Source organism: Pristis pectinata, chromosome 26, assembly GCF_009764475.1.
Source record: "Pristis pectinata isolate sPriPec2 chromosome 26, sPriPec2.1.pri, whole genome shotgun sequence".
NCBI classification, from domain to species: Eukaryota; Metazoa; Chordata; class Chondrichthyes; order Rhinopristiformes; family Pristidae; genus Pristis; species Pristis pectinata.
In genome coordinates this window covers 31475592-31496374 of record NC_067430.1, presented here as the reverse complement: position 1 = coordinate 31496374, position 20783 = coordinate 31475592, and the positions used below count along the sequence as shown (strand labels likewise).

At 40.4% G+C, this 20783-nt stretch overlaps 1 protein-coding gene across 1 annotated transcript in view; it reads right to left on the bottom strand.

Annotated features, from left to right (window-relative positions):
- cfap74 (cilia and flagella associated protein 74) overlaps positions 1–20783 on the bottom strand; it is a 143720-nt gene that overhangs the window by 116864 nt on the left and 6073 nt on the right. The window contains 3 exon segments of the mRNA XM_052039017.1: positions 690–863; positions 7862–7966; positions 9375–9473. Coding sequence (XP_051894977.1) covers positions 690–863; positions 7862–7966; positions 9375–9473 — 378 coding nt within the window.

Here is a 20783-nt window from a genome sequence, read left to right as displayed (position 1 = left end):
CATACCTGGAACTTTTCAACATTTTGGCCAGTGCTAAGTATTTTCCTATAACACTGAAGATAATCACGGGATAGAAATTAGTTTGTGAGGACGAGCAATAAATGTGCAACATATTGTGTGTTGTGTTCCATTTCCAAAAGAGAACAAAGATGGGTCACAGAATCAGACAGCACAGACATGGGTCCTTTTGGCTTACCTCGTCCATACCAACTGTGATGCTAATCACATTTGCCCGCATTAGGCCTATACCCCTCTACACCTTTCCTACCCATGCACCTGTCTAAATGCCCTTTATATGTTGTAATTCTATCTGTCTCTATCACCTCCTCTGGCAGCTCGTTCCATATACCCACCTCTGTGTGAAAAACTTACCCCTTAGATCTCCTTTAAATTTCTCCTGTCTCACTTTAAACCATTGCCCTCTAGTTCTATGTTCCCCTGCTCTGGGAAGAAAAGACTCTGACTATCTACCCTATCTATGCCCCTTATAATTTTATAAAACTCTGTGAGGTCTACCCCTCAGCACCCTACGTTCCCGTGAGAATAAACCCAGTCTCTCCAATCGCTCATTACAACTACAGCCCTTCATTCCAGGCAGTGTCCTAGTGAATCTCCTCGATGGTCTTTCTAAACCTGTTTAGTCAATGACTAAAGACTAAAGTAAATTACTGGGTGGGAGTTTCACCAACTTTTTGATTGTTTTTATCCTTCTCTCTGCCTGTAAACGAACAGCCTCATTGGCTTCCAGTCTTTGTTTTGCCTCAAGTGCACGTTGGACTTCATATTCTTCCTCATCCTTCTTATGTTGTTCATGGAGTTGCAATAATTTTGCTTGCTCAAGTTCAACTTTGAAGAGTTCATATCTAAAATAGGAGAAAAAAGATTCTGAAAACCAGTTCTGAACAAAAGTTTACTAGCTTTCAAAAAGAAAGGGCTTCAATATCCATCACTTAAGTAAAACTGATGCCAATGTAAAGGATAATTTATCCAGCTTTTTTGTCAGCACCAAGCTTATCACAAAAGCTTGGTGATAAGTAAGCTGCAAGTACCAGAAAATATGTTGGGTCAAGTAAACAAAACACTGAAATTTAAAATGATCTGATCTGGTAATATAACAGGTGAATATGAGTAACTTATTGAATTTAACAATTAAACACTTGTACTGGGCTAGCAGACCAAAGGCCAAAATTATTATTTGAACCATGAAGCATATTATTAAAGTGCTTAATCATAAATTGCTAAAACTGAAAACATAAATGCAAAGGATAAAACCATCAAATTTTTGATCTGAAGATTATTTTAAGCTTTAGGATTTATGTTTACTTGTTTCAGTGCTTTACCTACATTTTATCGCATTGAAGCAAATATATAAACATATGGCATACACAGTGTGAAGAAAGATAAGCTTTCAACAATAAGGATTATTCCACTTCTTTCTAGCACAAAAGTGGCAATAGTTTCTGTACCACTCAATTTATGTAGTGAGTACACAAGGAGGGATCATGTGCCTTCTATTTGTCCATGAAAAGAAATTAGAGACTTTAAGCTTCCAAATAGCTGAGCTCACTGATCGCTGTAGCTTAACATGTTACTAAAATCTCCACCGCTTTGCTCAGAGTATGAAAGAAAACATTTCACAATAGATAATTAATGTGGAGATAACTGGATTTTCCAAGAAATCAAATAAGGAGGACTGACAAATTCACAGGTCAAGATTAAATTTTGAATAATTTGCTTCAGATTCAACAGAATGTCAGTTCAAGAATCTCCATGAAATATTGGATAATTAACATCTGATAGAATTTTCAAATCCTATGCTGACTCATGGGGCTGATATCTATAATTATTGCCAGGGCAATGGACAAATAACATTCAATCGAAATATGTTCTCAAATTCACCATTTATTAATGTAAAAAAGATAATTCTGTGCAATAGATAGTAAATGTGGAATCATGAACTGTGTTAAAGGGACGAAGCAGAATATTTTCTAGTGGCAGGAGGACCAGTAACAAAAGGAAATCGATTTAAGATAATTGACAAAAAGCTGGCAGAAGAAATAAAACCAGAAAATGCTGGAAACACACAGTGCGTCAGGCAGCATCTGTGGAAAGGAAAGCAGAGTTAATGTTTCAGCTCCAAGACCCTTTGTGAGATGCTGCTGAGTGTCACCAGGATTTTCTGACACAATTTCAAACTCCCAGCACCTGCAGTCTTTTCAATTTCTTTTATTTTCATTTAGCAGATGATAAGAATGACTATTATACCTACTGGGTTGCTGTGATCTAGCATACAGGCCTGTGAAAGGGCAGTGGAAGAAGATTGAAAAGGGAACTTTCATAAAGGAATTGGATGAAAAAAAAGAAAACCCATCAGTGATGGAGAAAGAGCGGGGTAGTGGAACTTAGATGGCTCTTTAGGAACTAGTATGCTCATGTTGGGCTGAATAGCTTCTCCTCTGCTGTACAAATCCATGGTTCAGAGTTATCTTTGTCACAATGTTAACAGAACATGCAATAACTTACAACATAAACCTCTGGAATTTGTTTCTAAAGTTGGTCAAGAGTTTCCACTTCCAATGTGTATCCCAACTTATTTTGTTTATTGTAGAAAATAAAGGTTTACATTTCAAATTTTATCAATTCTAGATTGCTCAAAATGATATAACTTTCCACGGCTTCACAATTAATCCATTCTGATAAAGTGAAAATGACATAATATCAAGTAAAAATTAATCCAAATTTGAACAAAATGTTATTAAATGCATACCATGAAATGGAACTGATGAAGTATGAAGACTAAGCCTACAGTGTTATGGGAGATACCTCACTACAGTGCTTAAAGTTATATACCTGGTATATTGTGGCTTACCTTCATAAAACACTGGCCCAAGATATCACTGGAACATGATAAGATTGCCTCTTTTCCAATCTCACCAAATTTATTAATACAACTTTTAAAAAGTCATATTTTTAATGGAATCTACAAATTAAGCCATGAGTTCTTGTGTGGCATTATTCTATTTAATGCCTAAATTCCCATTGGCACATTGTTATACAGACATCGATTCAGAGTCTTACAGCACAGAAAAAGGCCCATTGGCCCACTGAGCCTGTGCCAGCCATCAGTCACCCATTTACACTAATTCCCTTTATTCTCCCCACATTCCCATCAATTTCCCTCAAATTCAACATACTGGGGGCTTTTTACGATGGCCAGTTACATCACGAGCCACCATGCCTTAAGATGTACAAGGAATCGTGTCCTTGCAAGGAAACCAGATCACCTGGACTAAACTCATGTGGGCACAGGGAGAACTCCACACAGATAGCACTAGAGGTCAGGATTAGACCAGGGCCCGGGAGCTGTGAGGCAGCAGCCCTACTTGTGCCACCGAGCTGCTCCATTTCTAAAAGAAAGGCTTAATCTTTGCAAAGTTCCCAACGTGTTTGGCAATCAACAAGTTTATTCCTCTTTAGCGGTCATCCTTATAGAATGATAGTACAAATGCTCATGTGGGGTTATAATAAACTGTATTGTTTTTAATTTCAAACTTCTGCTCAGAGTCACTGCCTTAATTAAGTAAACAGGTTATTGATGAATGAGATGTTGTGAAATTAATCAACTAAGATCAAAACTTTGTCATTACATAGGTCAATAATGTGCTGCAATTACCATAAACACACTCGTTAAATAATTTACTACACATCAAATTACAATGGTATTAGGCAGGAACTTGGGAGCGTAAATTGGGAACAGATGTTCTCTGGTAAATGCACTGCAGAAATGTAGAGATTGTTTAGGGACCACTTGCATGGGGTTCTTGATAGGTTTGTCCCACTGAGACAAGGAAAGGATGGTAGGGTGAAGGAACCATGGTTAACAAGAGAGGTGGAAGGTTTAGTCAAGAGGAAGAAGGAAACTTAGTTAAAGTTTAGGAAGCAAAGATCAGTCAGGGCTCTTGAGAATTATAAGGTAGCCAGGAAGGAGCTTAAGAAGGGACTTAGGAGAGCTAGAAGGGGGCATGAGAAGGCCAAGGGAAGTAGGGTTAAGGAAAACCCTAAGGCTTTCTATACATACGTGAGAAACAAGAGGATGACTAGGGTGAGGGTAGGATCGCTCAGGGATAAGGGGGAGAAAATGTGTCTGGAGGTGAAGGAAGTAGGGGAGGTCCTGAATGAATACTTTGCTTCAGTGTTCACCAAGGAGAGGGACTTTGACGAAGGGGAGGTTAGCATAAAACAGGCAAATGTGTTGGAGCATGTCGAAGTTAAGAAAGAAGCAGTGTTGGAGCTACTAAAAAGCATTAGGATAGATAAGTCCCCGGGGTTGGAAGGATGCACCCTAGGGTACGATGGGAAGCGAAGGAAGAGATTGCTGGAGCGTTAACAACGATCTTTGAGTCCTCCCTGGCCACAGGAATGTTACCGGAGGATTGGAGGATGGCAAATGTTGTTCCATTGTTCAAGAAAAGTGAAAGGGATAATCCTGGGAATTATAGACCAGTTAGTATTGGTATTGGTTTATTATTGTCACTTGTGCCGAGGTACAGTGAAAAGCTTGTCTTACAAACCGATCGTACAGGTCAGTTCATTACACAGTGCAGTTACATTGAGTTAGTACAGAGTTCATTGAAGTAGTACAGGTAAAAACAATAACAGTACAGAGTAAAGTGTCACAGCTACAGAGAAAGTGCAGTGCAATAAGGTGCAAGGTCACAACAAGATAGATCGTGAGGTCACAGTCCATCTCATTGTATAAGGGAAATGTTCAATAGTCTTATCACAGTGGGGTAGACGCTGTCCTTAAGTCTGGTGGTACGTGCCCTCAGGCACCAGTATCTTCTACCCGATGGAAGAGGAGAGAAGAGAGAATGTCCCGGGTGGGTGGGGTCTTTGATTATGCTGGATGCTACACCAAGACAACGAGAGGTAAAGACAGAGTCCAAGGAGGGGAGGCTGGTGTCCGTGATGTGCTGGGCTGTGTCCACAACTCTCTGCAGCTTCTTGCGGTCCTGGGCAGAGCAGTTGCCGTACAAAGCCGTGATACATCCAGATAGGATGCTTTCTATGGTGCATCGGTAAAAGTTGGTGAAAGTCAAAGGGGACAAACCAAATTTCTTTAGCCTCCTGAGGAAGTAGAAGCGCTGGTGAGCTTTCTTGGTTGTGTCATCTACATGATTTGACCAAGACAGGCTGTTGGTGATGTTCACTCCCAGGAACTTGAAGCTCTCGACCCTCTCGACCTCAGCACCATTGATGTAGACAGGTGCCTGTACACCACCCCCTTTCCTGAAGTCAATGACCAGCTCTTTTGTTTTGTCGACATTGAGGGAAAGGTCGTTGTCATGACACCATTCCACTAAGCTCTCTATCTCCTTCCTGTACTCCGACTCATCACTGTTTGAGATACAGCCTACAATGGTGGTATCATCTGCAAACTTGTAGATGGAGTTAGAGCAGAATCTGGCCACATAGTCATGAGTGTATAGGGAGTAGAGTAGAGGGCTGAGGACGCAGCCTTGTGGGGCACCAGCGTTGAGAATAATCGTGTCGGAGGTATTGCTGCCTATCCTCACTGATTGCAGTCTGTTTGTTAGAAAGTCAAGGATCCAGTTACAGAGGGAGGTGTTGAGTCCTAGGTCTCGGAGTTCAGTGACAAGTTTGCTTGGAATTATTGTATTGAAGGCAGAGCTGTAGTTGATAAACAATAGTCTAACGTAAGTGTCCTTACTGTCCAGATGCTCCAGAGCTGAGTGAAGGGCCAGGGAGATGGCATCCGCTGTAGACCTGTTTTGCCAATAGGCAAAGTGCAATGGGTCCAGGTTGTCTGGGAGGCTGGAGTTGATGCGTGCCATGACCAGCCTCTCAAAGCACTTCATGATGGTGGATGTCAGAGCCACTGGTCGGTAGTCATTGAGGCATGTTACCTTGCTTTTATTTGGTACCGGGATGATAGTGGTCTTCTTAAAACAGGAGGGAACCTGAGATTGAAGTAGGGAGAGGTTGAATATGTCCGCAAATACTTCTGCCAGCTGATCAGCACAAGATCTGAGCACGCGGCCTGGGACACTATCTGGGCCAAGTGCTTTCCTCGTGTTCACTCTCCGGGAGACTGATCTTACGTCCTCCACTGTGATCACAGGTTCAGCTGCGTTGTTGGCTGTGTACGTCAGTGGTGGGCAAACTATTGGAGAGGATTCTTAGGGACAAGATTTATGAGCATTTGGAGACGCATAGTCTTATAAGGGATAGTCAACATGGCTTTGTGAAGGGCAGGTCATACCTCATGACCCTAATTGAGATTTTCGAGGAAGTAACAAGACAGATTGATGCAGGTAGAGCAGTGGATGTTATATATATAGATTTAGCAAGGCATTTGACAAGGTTCCCCATGGTAGGCTCATCCAGAAGGTCATGAGGTATGGGATCCATGGAAAATTGGCTGTGTGGATTTGGAATTGGCTTGCCCACAGATGGCAACCCAAAGATGTGACCTCTGCTCTTTGTGATTTTTATAAATGACTTGGATAAGGAAGTGGAAGGGTGGGTTGGTAAGTTTGCAGATGACACGAAGGCTGGTGGTGTCGTAGGTAGTGCAGAGGTTGTCGTAGGTTACAATGGGATATTGACAGGATGCAGAGCTGGGTAGAGACGTGGCAGATGGATTTCAATCCGGAGAAGTGTGAAGTGCTACACTTTGGAAGACCTAACTTGAAGGCAGAATACATGGTTAATGACAGGATTCTTAGCAGTGTGGAGGAACAGAGAGATCTTGGGGTTCTAGTACATAGATCCCTCAAAGCTGCTGTGCAAGTTGATAGGGTGGTTAAAAAGGCATATGGTGTTCTGGCTTTCATTAGCCGGGGGATTGAGTTCAAGAGCAGAGAGGTAATTTTGCAGGTCTATAAGACCCTGGTTAGACCAGATCTGGAATATTGTGTTCAGTTCTGGTCACTACATTATAGGAAGGATATGGAAGCTTTGGAGAGGGTGCAGAGGAGATTTACAAGAATGCTGCCTGGACTGGAGAACATCTCTTTTGAGGAGAGGCTGTACAAGTTAGGACTTTTCTTATTGGAGAGACAGAGGATGAGAAGAGACTTGATAGGGATATATAAGATTAGGAGAGGCATATACAGAGTGAACAGCCAGCATCTTTTCCCCAGGGTGGTAATGGCCAATACTAGAGGTCACCCGTTTAAGGTGTGTGGAGGAAAGCTCAGGGGAGATGTCAGAGGTAGGTTTTTTTTACACAGAAAGCGGTGGGTGCCTGGAATGCACTGCTGGGGGTGGTAGGGGCAGATACGATAGGGTCATTTAAGAGACTCTTAGATGGGCACGTGGTTGAAAGAAAAATAGAGGGTTATGGGAGGTGACGTAGAGAGGGGGATAGATAGAATGTGGATAAGGTTTATATAGGTTGGCACAACATTGTGGGCCGAAGGGCCCATACTGTGCTGTACTGTTCTATGTTCTACATCAACCCACCAAAGTGCAATATAATATTGGAAATCTGCTCATTAAATCTACTTTTGCTTCTATATCACATATGGAGTGATTCATCAGTGCACTCAATAAAGAATTAAAGTAAATCAATCTGCTTCAAAGAAAGTGAAAACACCTGTTGGGGTATGTGATAACAGAAAATGCTGGAGATACTCAGAGGGTCAGGCAGCATCTGTGGAGGGAGATAATCTTTCAGAGTGATGAGCCTTCAGCAGAGCGTTCTGAACTCTCCCCTTAGATGCTGTCTGACCTGCTGAGTATTTCCAATATTTTCAGTTTTTATTTCAAGCTTCCAGCATCTGCATTTTGTTTTGTTTTTCAGACATCTGTATTCTGTCTTCAGTCAATAACTTACTCAGTCTCTTGCAATGTCAAATCAATTTTTGAATGAATGTCTTCCTCCTCTCGAAGCTCTTCACACAGCCGTCTGTGTTGTGCTCGAAGACGAAACAAAGCAGCACTGAGAGAACAAATTATTGATATTAGTGATCAGCACGGTCATGATGTTTGAAAGCAAAAATTGATTTAGTCATAGACGTGGAGTGGTACAGCATGGAAACAGACCCTTCAGCCCACCAAGCGTGCTGACCGTCAACCACCCATTTTAATGTCACATTCCCATCAACTCCCCACAGATTCTACCACTGACCTGCACATTGGGGGAAATGTACAGGGACCAATTAACCTACCAAACTGCACGTCTTTGGGATGTGGGAGGTAACTGGAGCAAATGGAAGAAACCCATGCATTCACAGGGAGAACGTGCAAACAGGCAGCACCTGAGGTCATGATTGAACTCAGGTCCCTGGTGCTATGAAGCAGTGATTTTACACATTGCACCACTGTTTAGCTTTGCATTCATCCCATTTTCACTAACTATCAGACCCACATTCAGGGTTTGCTATTCTAAAGCTGTATTTATCACAGGATGACGCTGGCAATGACATCATTTATTGCCCATCTCTAAATACCCCCAAGCTCCTGAACTGATTGACCTGTTAGGGCATTTCATCGGGCAGGTCAGAGCATGAGTCTGTGGTCACATGAAAGTCTGATCCAGGAGTGTCAGCAGGTTTCTGAAAGAACACCAGCTGACCAGATATAATTTTACAACAATCTTGTAGTTTCATGGTCACCAGGAAAATTAGATTGTTATAAGCTATCTTAACAACTGGGAGCACTGACGTGTGGTTCAGGAATTTCTGGATGACTGAGAATAGTGACACATCGTTGATTCTTCTTCAAAACTCTCTTGACTATGACACTGTTGAATACCAAACTAGGCCATTGCCGATCCCATTATTTTCAACCCTAATTAACAACTTCAGTGGGCTTTTATATGAAAAAAAATCCTGTTTATTCAATTGAGAGAGAATGAGAGAGAGAGAGAGAGAGAGAGAGAGAGAGAAATGAGAACAGGATAGATAGAGTCATAGAGTTATGTAGCATGGAAACAGGCCCTTTGGCCCAACTGGTCTGTGCTGACCAAGGTGCCCCATCCAAGCTAGTCCCATTTGCCAGCATTTGGCCCACAACCTTCTAAACCTTTCCAATCCATGCACTGTCCAACTACCTTTTAAAAGTTATCACACCTGCCTCAACCACTTCCACTGGGAGCTCATTCCACACAGATACCACCCTTTGTGTAAAAACGTTGCCCCTCAAGTTCCTATCAAATCTGTCCCCTCACACCTTAAAACTATGCCCTCTAGTTCTTTATGCCCCAACCCTGGGAAAAAGACTGAGTACATTCACCCTATTATGCCCCTCGTAATTTTATACACTAGGATAAACACCATGCACAGAATTTGGAGAAGTGATTCCTACAGTTGTGAAATAATGAAGTAAATCTCAGGCATATTGCTTACATATTGTTGGCAGTTTCTTGCTCTTGAATATCTTCTTCCACTTTATCTCTCTGTTCCTTTAAAATTTCCATTCTCCTGCGACATTCTTTTAATTCTTCTCTAAAATTAGAAAACACCAATGAACCAAAGCACAGAGTAAGGATACAGCTTTCAGAACATCAGACATTTCAAGAAATTCTGTTACATCAATTGACTTTTCCTGTTATTATAGGTCTTATTAGAACTTTAATGCTTAGTCTTTTGGGCACCAAGATTGTTTTTCAACTCAAACAAAGTTTTAAAATTTAGCCATAGGAAACAATAGTTCAAAATTATTAGTATGTACAGTAAACAATATTTTCATGCAAAATTTTATTGTCCTAATATAAATGGAAGCATTATTCCACTTTCTTGAAGCCTCATTAAAACAGCAGAGAGTGAGAGAGAGATTTCAAGTAAGCACTAAGGGTTTGAACTCACTAGCCAAATCTCTCCTGTCCTGGTCTGTTGATGTTTGTACATACAATTGTCATTTACATATTGGCAAAGTCAAAAAAGTACATATTATTTAAATAAAAAATGATGTTCCATTTGTTTTGTTCAGATAAAAGCTTGATTTAACTGTATTTATAATTAAATAACTTTTGAAAGAGCTAATAAAAAAGTTTAATTTTTGCCTAACATTTTCTCTTTGTTCTCTGTCAAAAGAGAAAAAATGTGTCCATTAATGGAGTGTTAGATCTTATTAGCTTAAATTGTTGGTTAAAAACATAATTTAAGATGCACTAGTGAAGTGAAAATGCTAATAAACATTATTCATTTATTAGCATAACCTTCAAAGTTACTTTCCTTCTCTGTGTCTGTCAGTTCTAACATTTAGCATGTAGGCCTGTCTGGATAAGGTTGGCAGATTTTCTTTCCTGAAGGACATTAGCAAACCAGATGGGCTTTTGCAACAATCCAATGATTTCACTGTCACAAGTTTCTTACTCTAGATGTATTTAATTACTTGAATGTAAGTTCTCCAACTGTAGTGGACTAAGTCACAGGATACTTGTCCAATAACCTAACCACTATGCTACTGTAGCCCACCACACACAAAAGGGAGCACCCCTGAAAGTACACATCCTGGTAGTCCATCATTGACAAAGTCATCACAAATCTCAGCAGCGTGCATGGGAAGTTTTCAGCTGTGATGTTTGACACCATAGTTCTTCCTCACAGAGCCTGATCTCACTGAGGACTGGCAATGAGTCTGTTCCTGAACAGTTTGCAGGAGATCCTCATGAATGGCCATATCCCACTGAAGACTGCACTTCGGGTTGCTTTTCAAGCATTTGTATGGTTGACCTTTTCTTCTACCTTGTATCAGCTCTGCACACAAGATCTGTTTAGGGAGATGATCACCTTCCGTTCTGATGACATGTCTGCTCCACCCAAGTTGTATTTCTAGCACTGTATGCTCAAGGCCAGTTATGTTTGCACTTTCAAGGACCTCAATATTGGACATTATTCCCTGCCAGCAAATGCTTATTATTGAACAGAGGGAGCACCTGTGAAACTGCTTGAACTATTTAATGTGCCATCTGCAGAAGGTCCATAGGCAAGTATCACAGTGCTTACCACACTTGTATCCTTGGCTGAAAATCATGTTTATGAAACAGAAAGGAATCAAATCTAATCAGGTCAGAAACTAATTAATAAACAACTAGCACTTTATGGAAGCAATGCCTGTCATTTTCTGATTTCTTCTGTTCTTAGCGCGATGAACTTGCTGAAGGTAACAGCCCTCCAATGTAGGCCAATAAGATAGTAAAAGTGGTTAGCATAACGCTATTACAATGCCAGCAACCCAGGTTCAATTCCGGCCACTGTCTGTAAGGAGTTTGTACATTCTCCCTGTGTCTGCGTGGGTTTCCTCCAGGTGCTCTGGTTTCCTCCCACATTCCAAAGACATACAGGTTAAGAAGTTGTGGGCATGCTACATCGGTGCTGGGAGCATGGCGACACTTGCGGGCTGCCCCCAGAACACTCTATGCAAAAGATGCATTTCACTGTGTGTTTCGATGTACATATGACTAATAAAGAAATCTGATCTGATCTTATTCTGGAGAATCTGTGGTGAAGCAGGATTTTTACAATCCAGGTTGAACATAGAACCATAGAACAGTACAGTACAATACAGGTCCTTCGATCCACAATGTTGTGCAGACCTTTAAACCTTGCCTAAGACTATCTAACCCCTTCCTCCCACATATCCCTCTATTTTAAATTCCTCCATATGCTTATCTAGTAATCTCTTGAATTTGACCAATGTACCTGCCTCCACCACCACCCCAGGCAGCACATTCCACGCCCCAACCACTCTCTGGGTAAAAAACCTTCCTCTGATATCTCCCTTGAACTTCCCACCCATTACTTTAAAGCCATGCCCTCTTGTATTGAGCATCGGTGTCCTGGGAAAAAGGCACTGGCTGTCTACTCTATCTATTCCTTTTAATATTTTGTACACGTCTATCATGTCTCCTCTCATCCTCCTTCTCCAGAACTGGACACAGTACTCTAAGTGTAGTCTAACCAGAGTTTTATAGAGCTGTGTCATTACCCCTCAGCTTTTAAACTCGATCCCTCGACTTACGAATGCTAACATCCCATAAGCTTTCTTACCTACCCTGTCCACCTGTGAGGCAACTTTCAGGGATCTGTGGATATGGACCCCCACATCCCTCTTGCTGACTTCCCTGAGTGACAATCATTAGCCTTAAGTTGACCTCCACTGTATCATTTACCGATGTCACTTCCCACAGAGAGGAGGCAAGCAGGAAAACATTTTAAATCTAATAGACTTAATGGGAGAGGCCAATTTAAACACAGCTTCACCTAGGTAACAGCTTCATTTAAGGCATCTGTAAGGAAAGTGCCAGTGAAGCAATAACACTCCAATATACCTCACTTAATATACCACAATTCTGTTAGCTGGTAGAATAGTTCTTCCAATTTACCATAACAAAAAGATTAATGGGAAGTTATTCCAAAATAAAAAGGGCAATATGGTTCTGATGCAAACCATTATCAAAACCGTATAATTTAATGTTTTACTATTAATTTGAAACTGAAATATTCAGCGGCTGAGCCCCAGAGGCATCATCAATCTCAGTAATTATCAAAGTCTTTCAGCTGTGATGGGATTTACCAGCTCCCATTATGTAAACATTCCAGTATAGCCCTGAGCAGATTATGTCAGGCACGAGGTCTGTGAAATTGAGATCTGCTTGTGTTAATATAGTCAAAATGGTTCCTTAGCTGTATCTCTAGGCGTTGTATTTCATAAATTTTAGACAACCCATAATATTAAACAAAAACTTCCTTATTTTTTAAATAGATGCTGAAAAATCTCAACTTTAGATTGTTTAGTAGTTTTGCAGCCATGATTATAACTGTGAGAATGGTGTTACTGAGCACCTTCATGTGTTGACTGAAACCTAAATAACAAACACAGTAACCAAGAGTCCTGCTGTTCCTTTGTCACTGAATCTTTCCTGAAATCTCCATTTTGTTTTTTCTTTAAAAATTCATTTTCAGTTTCTGGGCTTTACTGACAAATCCAGCAGTTATTATCCATTCCTAACTGTCCTTGAGAGAGTGGTGGTGTGCCACCTTCCTGAACCACAGCAGTTCTTCTGGGGAAGGTACCTTCTGGGTGCTATTGGAGAGGAACTCCAGGATTTAGAGCCAGCAATGATGGACTGGGGAGATGTTTCCAGGTCAGGATGGTGTCTGCCTTGGAAGAGAACCTGCAGGTGGTGGTATTCCCAAGCGTCTGCTGCTTTTGTCCTTCCTAGTGGTAGAGGTCGAGCATCTTGTGAGTTATTGGCATGGCACTCATCCAGGAAAGTATCCATCACATTGCTGGCTTATGCCTTCTAGATGGAGAAAAATCTTGGTGTGTCGGGAGGTGAATCACTCACTGCAGGATACCCAGCCTCTGATTGGCTTTTGTAGCCATGGTATTTATGTGGCCAGTCCACTTAACATTATGGCTAATGGTGACCCCCAAGATATTGATTGTTCTTATTGGTTCTGAGGGAAGATCTTTGCCCTGAAATGTTCTCTTTCCACAGATGCTGCCTGATATTTCCAGCATTTTCTGTTTCTCTATGAAGATGCACCTTTATCACAGATAAAATGAGATGGTAATACATGCAGTTATATGTATATGAATATGCAGAAATGGAGAATGAGGAGCATTCTTGAGGATCTTATACTGGCAATGGATTGCTATCCGAAGTTAGCAAAGTAAATTATTAAAGACACATTATTCTGCAACCTGAAAGGAAGAGAAAATGAATATATTCCAGTTGACTGGAATCACTTTTTCTGCGATCTTCAGAGCTCCCCATTTAATCAGTTCATTTGGAAAAAAAGTCAAAAACCTTGCCTGATGCCATGCATATCAAAGCTGACAGCAGAAAGGTTGTCATGTTAGTTCATTATGTAGATGAACAAACTATTTATACCATGTTGTCAAACACAGGGACTGATACATCTATAAATATACAACTCTTGAATTGTTTCTCTACTCAGCAACCTAAGCCTTGCAAAAAAACACCTCTGCTTTCAAACATATAATTTCAGCTTGGCAAGTCAATTAATAAATCACATTATCACAGAATGATTCCAGTACAGAAGTAGGCCATTTGGCCCATTAACTCTGTACCTGTCTTATGTAAGAGCGATCTCCCCCACCTTATCCCTCTGGAAAAATATAGACCTGTGACATGTACAGCTGCTTAACCTGCTGCCTACTTAAATAAATACACATTGATGAAAAGATTAGAAAGTTTGTCAGTAAATTTACAGGGTCGACTTTTAAGTGATGCAGAAATATCCCTAATCCTCAGATATGAGGAACAGAAAGAAGAAATGTCAGAAATAGAGGTGCAGCAAATGGAAATGACACTACAGATAACATGACTGAGGTTTACACATTCAGGAAGCACAATTGATCACACACAGACATGCAGATTAATTGTCAATGAATAGATATAGCTGGATGCTAAACCTGGGAATAATCTCACACCTGTCAACACTGGTCTGTGCAAATTCAGATTCACGTCAGTTTATTGTCATGCACACTAGCGTGCAATGACATTCCTTGCTTGTGTGAAGTTCAGAAAGTAAACAGTATACATGGTAATAATAAATACAACAATACTTAAAGCGATGAGTAAAACACAATGGAATGGTGCAAGGTATAGCAGTACAACCTGAAGTATTGAAATTGCTGGAAAGGCAACCATTTCATAAGGATTTGAAGATCTATAAGTAGACCAGTAAAATACGTACTGTTCAATATCACATCAATCATTGCTAACCTGTTGCTACAGATGATATCTGTGTGTGAACCCAATAAATGAGTGAAAGTTTCATCCCAGTGCTGCCTAAAATGGTGGGAGGATGTAGGAAGGGAATCGTGCCGGCTCCTCCCTACCTCCACCAGGATTTTCATCCTCTATCCCAGCTGAATATTTCGGCCATATGTTCATGGCTTTGAATTCTGGACTCAGCCACAACAGAAAATTTCTTGAAGATTTTTCCAGAAATGTAGGATAGCAGGCTGCCAAATGAGAGCATGGCTTTCAGGAAAATAACAGATAGAAGTACCTTGGTATACTTCACTGCAACATCAAAAATATTTGTCTTCAGGAATTGGTTTGCTAAGAAATTATATAAATTTCTGCAATAAAAATTCATTTTGTTGCCAGGGATCACAGATGTCAGATTAGAATAATTATAGGTTGAGCTAAAAGTGAAAAACATGTAATAACTGTCAATTTAATTTTGGCATGTCATATTTCAGTTGTAAACTTCATGCAGCAAAACTAACATGGGATCCGTATTCTTACCTAATCAGCATTTATTTCTATTTAAATCATAAATATACAATGTATAGTCTTAGTTCATTCTCATTGCTGAAGTTATTTTACCGATTATCTTCGGTGTAAGGGTCCAAGTGATGACGTATGAGAGTGTATCACTAGTATGGCAAATTTGGCACCTGACGCTTGATACAAATTGCAGAGAAATTGCATTTTCTAGCAAAAGGCCACGCATTTTACAGAAAATGGGATCTTAAGAAAGCACAGCTGAAAAGTATTTTGTAAATACATTAAAATCTAAAATTGAGTGCATTCAGCAGACATGTAAACAATCTGCAAATAAACAGGACTGTTTCTGACGTGAAATGAAATGCTAATTCACATATTAAATGAAAATGAATAAATATCTGCATTAACACAGCCATTTGTAACTGGCTAAAATGAAAAAGTACAAGCCCAATCTGCTTTATAATGAAATATGGATACAGTGTTGGCAGAGATATTTCTAGACCTGGAATTCTTTTATTTGAATCTGAACAGCTGAAAGAGCAATGAAGCAATGAAGTGTCAGAATTCCTCAGTGAGATGCTCTAATTACTGCCATAGATCATTCCCAACCTTGTAACAACCCACCTGCAAATGAGCTGCCTAACTGCAAGATGTCACAGAATGAAAAGGTGTTATTTAAGGGAAAACAAGTTTGTTGAGACCATCATGAAAGTATTGAAACATTTATTTAATTTCAATCTTCACTAATATTTTACCTATGTAAAAATGGACATTTGTCTGTCTATTTTCTAGTTAATATCTAGCAAATAAACGTCGTGGAGTTCAGACTGCATGATGATTGCCATCACCACTGTCTTAGAATTGAAATCTAAACAATCCTAGAATCCATACAATAAAAATGGAACTTCATTTTTTCATTACCCTTAAATATTAGCCAACATAGAATCTCAGTTAAGAGTGGAGTTGATCCCAAATTTGATGCTTGACTTTATGAGGGTACAAGCTGTTCTTTAGCTGGTGGTTCTGCAGAAAACCACTGGCTAGCTGCAGCAAGCAGGTAGCTCCTTCCTGTCTTCCACACATGTGCACTGCAACACAGAGGTCAGGAATGAGCAGAAGATTGCATGTTGGTGCATCGGATCTCCTGCACTGCTGCTGAACTCAACAGAATGCCCATGGCAGAATGTGAATGTACTGAAGAGCCAACTGCTCTTCACATCTGGCCCCTCAGCTTCACGCTATGGCTGGTAGATATAATGCAACCCTGATTGAAAAGAAAAGTTCAGTAAGGTGGCTTCTTTATTTCTCTTTATCCTTTATTAAAATTAATTTCTAGTGCTTTAAGATGTTTTAAGTAAACCTATTTAAAAAATTACTGTTTCATTACTTGTCTAAATGTTTTTGAACAGATTTTCAATGTGTCTGAATATCTGTGAGTTTGACTGGGCCCATGGGTCTGCAGAATGAAGTCAGCTGTGGAAACAGTGCTGACAAAGAGAAGATTGGCAGGATGGATCAAGCAATTCTGGTAGAAAACTTAGTTCAGAGGTCTTGAGATTCGATTGCATGCATGTTTTTCAGTTGACATAGCCTTTTCATCTACTTGTTAGCAGTCAGGATCATAAATGGACTGTGTCCCCTTCCCCCTTCCACCGACAAGCTCTCCTCCACACACACGGACAGACCCACATCAATACAGAAACAGTTTGATAGTTAGTTACCTGATATGTTGAACTTCATCGAGCTGAATAAGCTCTTAATACATCAATGCACTTTAACAGATATGAATATGTGGTGTTGATATGTTTTTAGTTTTGTTTTAGAGCTGTTTTATTGACTATTTTAGATATTTATCAGTGTTCTTTTTGTTGCACTGATATGAGCTGGTGAGAAACAGTATTTCGTTTTTTTTGTGTATGTAAATACTCAGAGAAATGACAATAAAGCAAATCTTGAAATCTTGAATCTTCCAGCCAGTCATCCAGAAGGATCAGTTTGCTTCTCTCTGGGACATGGGCCAGGATTTCCTCAAGGTCAGATTAGAAAATCTGTTTTGCCTCATCCATATATAGGCCATAGAAAGGTACAGCACAGGAACAGGCCACATAATCTACTTGTGTTGCCACTTTCAGGGAGCTATAGACTTGCATCCCAAGATCTCTCAGTACATCCATGTCCCTCAGGGTCCTGCCATTTACTGTACACTTTCCCCTCCATCTGCCATTTCTTTGCCTGCATTTACAACTGATCGATATCCTGCTGAATCCTTTGACAACCTTCCTCACTCTCCACAACTCTGCCAATTTTTGTGTCATCTGTAAACGTACCAATCAGCCCACTTACATTTTGTCCAAGTCATTTACATACTGTATATCACAAACCCAGAGGTCCTAGCCCCACCAATCCTTGTGGAAGACCACTGGTCACAGACCTCCAGTCAGAATAACACCCCTCCACCACTACCCTCTGTCTTCTACGGCCAAGCCAATTTTGAATCCAATCTACCAAGTCTCCATGGATACCATGTGCCTTAATCTTCTGGATCAGCCTATCATGTAGCATCTTGTTGAAAGCTTTATTTAAGTCCATGTATACAACATCCACTGTCCTACCCTCGTCAATCATCTTCTCACAAATCACAATCAAGTTTGTAGGACATGACCTCCTCCACACAAAGCTATCCTGTCTATCCCTAATAAGACAATGCTTTTCCAGACTCAGGTAGATCCTATCCCACAGAGTCTTCTCCCACAATTTCCCTATTGCTGACGTAAGGTTCATTGGCCTATAATTTCCTGGTTTGTCTTTACTGCCCTTCTTAAACAGTGTAATAACACTGGCTATTCTGCAGTCCTCTGGGACTTTGCCTGTGCTAAAGAAGATACAAAGATCTCTGTCACAGCCTCAGCTATCTCCTCTCTTGCCTCTCTCACTAACCTGGGAAAGATCCCGTCAGGCCCTGGGGACTTATCCACCTTAATGTTCTTCAAAAGCCCCAACACCTCCTCCTCCTTAATATTAACATGTCCGAGAATATCAGAACATGCTTCCCAGTTCTCACTGTCCTCCATGTCCTTCTCCTTGGTGAATACTGATGCCCATGCATAACTTTATTAAATCTGAAGTAGCCATTGTTGACCAGCTACCTCCTGGGCTTGAAGTGAGGGCTTGATCCAATGAAAAGAGGTCCAAGATGTTGGAGACAAGGCTCTGCCTTATGGACATTAACGTGATACGTGTTAACACAAGCACATGTCTGTGGGCTCCGGAAGATATTTACTTGCCCATTACCTCCTCGTCAACCCTTCTCCTTCACCCACCCTCCATCAATAAGAGCATTAATGGATTGTCAACAATAAGCAGAGATCTTGCACTACCCAAGAAGGAAAAACTCAAATGGATGATCCTGTCCTGATCTGAATGAGTTGCATAAGTTTCTGAATGGGTCCTGTGCAGTCCCATTACATAATAGTTGCTGTACAGTCTGTTTGACCTTAGCACTAAGTGAATAAATCCTTGGATATGACAGGCAGTATCCATCATGTAAAGAGTTTCAGAAATAAAGGATGAGAGATGTGAAGGTGAAAGAATTTTAGCCATTGGGCTTTAGACTTCACTCATGGGAAACGCTTTATCGCATTTTAGTTAACAAAAAATAAATATAATTAAGATCAGTGAAGAGGGAGAACCATTAGCTTCATTCCATAATCCTTTACCATACCAAAAATGATGCTTTGTAATAAGACTTCAATTTTAACCTCAGTACTGGCAGGAGTTGAGCACCTCTGGGTGAATACCTGTCTTCCATTTATCCTGATTTCATGCTCCTGATTTCAAACATAGAACAACACAGGAGTCTGACCCAAATGGCTTGGTTCCTGGCCAGCAGCTTAGATTCCCATCAGGACTGATCTTGTCTATATTATACCCGTAGAGGTCATACCTACAAGTGATCCGTTTTCCCAATAATTACTTTATGAAAGACCATGTGATCGATTTTCTTGGGCGAGCTAAATTTAGGTGCATTACACCTGAAGTGTGCCAGTAGCATGTGTCCCAGGTAAAACGCCATGCCTAAACTTCTTGGAGGTATGTAGGTCACACAAAATTCAAGCATGTCTAGCATGTTAACGGTAAGAAACCGATTAAGGGGTCATTGAAAAAGCAAAGTCCAGAGTACTTCTGTCAGAACAACTACAACTAAGTGAACCAGTGTTATTGTGAGTGGGTCCATTTTAACACAGCAAAGCTCACTATAAAATCTGAAATTGCTTGAAAGCTTAACACAAAATTCTTTCAAAGTGTTAACAGATGAAGTTTGCCATGGATTTAAACACTATATGCTGATTTTAAAATTCAATCCCTTAATAAGTTTCTGGTCTGCTCTGATAGGACAGGATGACAGCAGCTTGATGAAGATAACGAATACACATAAATGCTGCTGCAATGGAGAGGTGAAGAATCATGCTAATCTTTGCAACAGGAGAAAAATGGCTCAAAAACAGGAGTATATGATGCATTGTAGAAGATGGCAAAGGAAGCAACTCCAGCCGTAGTTTCTGTTGCACATGGAGTCAACGCCAGAAAAAACTCTCTGACCTCACCAGATGGAATAAAGTGAGGCATTAGATGACACTGCTTTTCAACTAACAGGTGATTTACAAGTGCACTTCAATAAATTCTGCATCCTACAATCTTTTTTTCTTGTCTGTGAGGCTTGAAAGGCATTTGTCTTAATCCCTTTCAACCTTTTTTTGGTATCAATGCAGCACAAGCATGCTGACCTGCCATGAGCTCGCAAGCTGCAATACTTCCTCACCCACAGCAAGTTCATTGTCTTTTTACTGGACCTCATATTGGCATGGGTAGTGTCAGCGTATTATAGTATTCATCACTGTGTTACAGCAGTGAGCAGCCAGTCCTCCGCAAGAGACCTCACCACTTGCAGAGTATGCCATTTTCATCCATAGTAGAAACTAATGTAGAATCTTGATTATCTTGAACAAGGTTAGTTTTTAAGGTCAAACTGTCAATAGGTTTGTCTGGCCTATGGAACCCTCAGCTTACTCTCTGATAGTGGACAGCTCAGTGGAGTGATTTGTTGATGGCACTCTGCGTTGGGCGCAGCTGGGGACAGAGTTCTCCCGTATCTTCCCATAAATTCACAAATTGCTTCTGAGGAAAAGTTTTTTTTACAGGAAGCAGACTTCGCGTTTGACATATTAACAGAAAAAGGTAAACAGTTCAACTGTACAACCCTGTAAATGAAACTTTAGTATGAAGGTAATAATATAAGTGACAAAAGCATGAAAAATACAATGACTGTGCTGAGCGAAATTTACTTCTCAAAGAAAGAGATCAGTTACATTACACGGGTTTCTTTCACCAATTTGAATCACATGTTCTTTCTTCAATATGTAGACGGCTAAAAGGTAATGTAGCTTAACCATCAGTCATATATCCTGAAATCTAACAGCCTGGATCTTTTTTTAAGGTGAAAGAAATGAAATACATCAAGGTGACCATCAACTATTTTCAATTC